Source organism: Geospiza fortis, unplaced genomic scaffold (assembly GCF_000277835.1).
Source record: "Geospiza fortis unplaced genomic scaffold, GeoFor_1.0 scaffold1400, whole genome shotgun sequence".
NCBI classification, from domain to species: Eukaryota; Metazoa; Chordata; class Aves; order Passeriformes; family Thraupidae; genus Geospiza; species Geospiza fortis.
The window spans coordinates 30,353-31,961 of NW_005054848.1; the positions used below are offsets into that span (position 1 = coordinate 30,353).

Sequence of the window (1,609 nt, forward strand, 5' to 3'; positions counted from 1 at the left end):
CCCACCCCCCGTGCTCCCCAGGCTGCCCCCACTTCTGAAAATCCTGGAAAATCCCAGGTTGGAGGGAAGCCGTGCAGGTTTAACTGCTGGTGGGGCATGGGACAACCTCAACATCTCCTAAATCCCAATGTTCGAGTGGCGTCCAAACACCCAGAGATGGGAGGGACCCATCAAAAGTCCAACTCCTGGCACGGGATAACCCCAAAAGTCCCCCAGTCCTAAATCCCAACGTTTGAGTGATGTCCAAACATCCACTGAGCTACAGGAATACCCAGAGATGGAAGGGACCCATCAGGATGATCTCACAGGACAACCCCAAAAGTGCCCCCAGTCCTAAATCCCAATGTTTCAGTGGCGTCCAAACACCCAGAGATGGGAGGGACCCATCAAAAGTCCAACTCCTGGCACAGGACAACCCCAAAACCTGCCCAGTCCCAAATTTCCCAATGTTTGAGTGGCGTCCAAACACCCAGAGATGGGAGGGACCCATCAGGATGTTCTCCAACTCCTGGCCTGGCACAGGACAACCCCAAAAGTGCCCCCAGTCCTAAATCCCAATGTTTCAGTGGCGTCCAAACACCCAGAGATGGAAGGGACCCATCAGGATGATCTCCAGCTTCTGGTCTGCCACAGGACAACCCAAAACCTGCCCAGTCCTAAATCCCAATATTTGAGTGATGTCCAAGCACCCAGAGATGCAAGTCCCTCATGATGAAACCCTATCAGGAGTCCAAACGCCTGGTTCAGCACAGGACAACCCCAAAAGTCCCCCAGTCCTAAATCCCAACGTTTGAGTGATGTCCAAACATCCACTGAGCTACAGGAATACCCAGAGATGGAAGGGACCCATCAGGATGATCTCCAGCTCCTGGCCTGACATGGGACAGCTCAAAACCTGCCCAGTCCTAAATTTCAACATTTGAGTGATGTCCAAACACCCAGAGCTGGAAGGGACCCACCAGGATCGAAGTCCAGCTGCTGGCCCAGCACAGGACACCACAAATTTCCCCCCATTGCCCAAAACCTCCCTGACCTCCTGAATTACAGAATACCCAGAGCTGCAAGGGACCCATGAGGATCATTGATCCCACTCCAGACCCTGCACAGACACCCCAAAACCCCACCCTGTTCCCGAGAGCCTTCTCCAAACACTCCCAGAGCTTTGTCAACTTCAGTCACCATTCCCTGGAGACCTCTTGAGTCATCCAGAGCTGCAAGGGACCCATGAGGATCATCCAGATCCTGCACAAACACCCCAAAACGTGCCTGGGAGCTCTGTCAGCTTTGGTCACCATTCCCTGGAGACCTCTTGAGTCATCCAGAGCTGGAAGGATCATCCAGACCCTGCACAAACACCCCAAAATCCCACCCTGTTGTTGTCCAAACACTCCCGGAGCTCTGTCACCCTCGGTCACCATTCCCTGGAGAGCTTCCCCAGCTCTCCACCCCACTCTGGGGGGCAGAACCTCGCCCTGCTCTCCACCCTGGAGCCCTCCTGGCCCAGCCCACCTCCTGAGCAGGTGCGTGAGCTGCTCCTGCAGCCTCTGCTCCAGCAGGGGCGTCTCTGCCACCAGCGGGTCCCTGGCGTAGGTCACCTTTTGTCGCAGGT

General features: G+C 55.4%; 1 protein-coding gene across 1 annotated transcript in view; it reads right to left on the reverse strand.

The window, feature by feature from the left end:
- The window catches only part of STAT2 (signal transducer and activator of transcription 2), a 13,885-nt gene that overhangs the window by 8,831 nt on the left and 3,445 nt on the right, over nucleotides 1–1,609 (reverse strand). Inside the window, exon 6 of the mRNA XM_031065534.1 lies at nucleotides 1,510–1,595. Within this exon, the coding sequence (XP_030921394.1) occupies nucleotides 1,510–1,595 (86 nt within the window). The remainder of the gene's footprint in view (nucleotides 1–1,509; nucleotides 1,596–1,609) is intronic.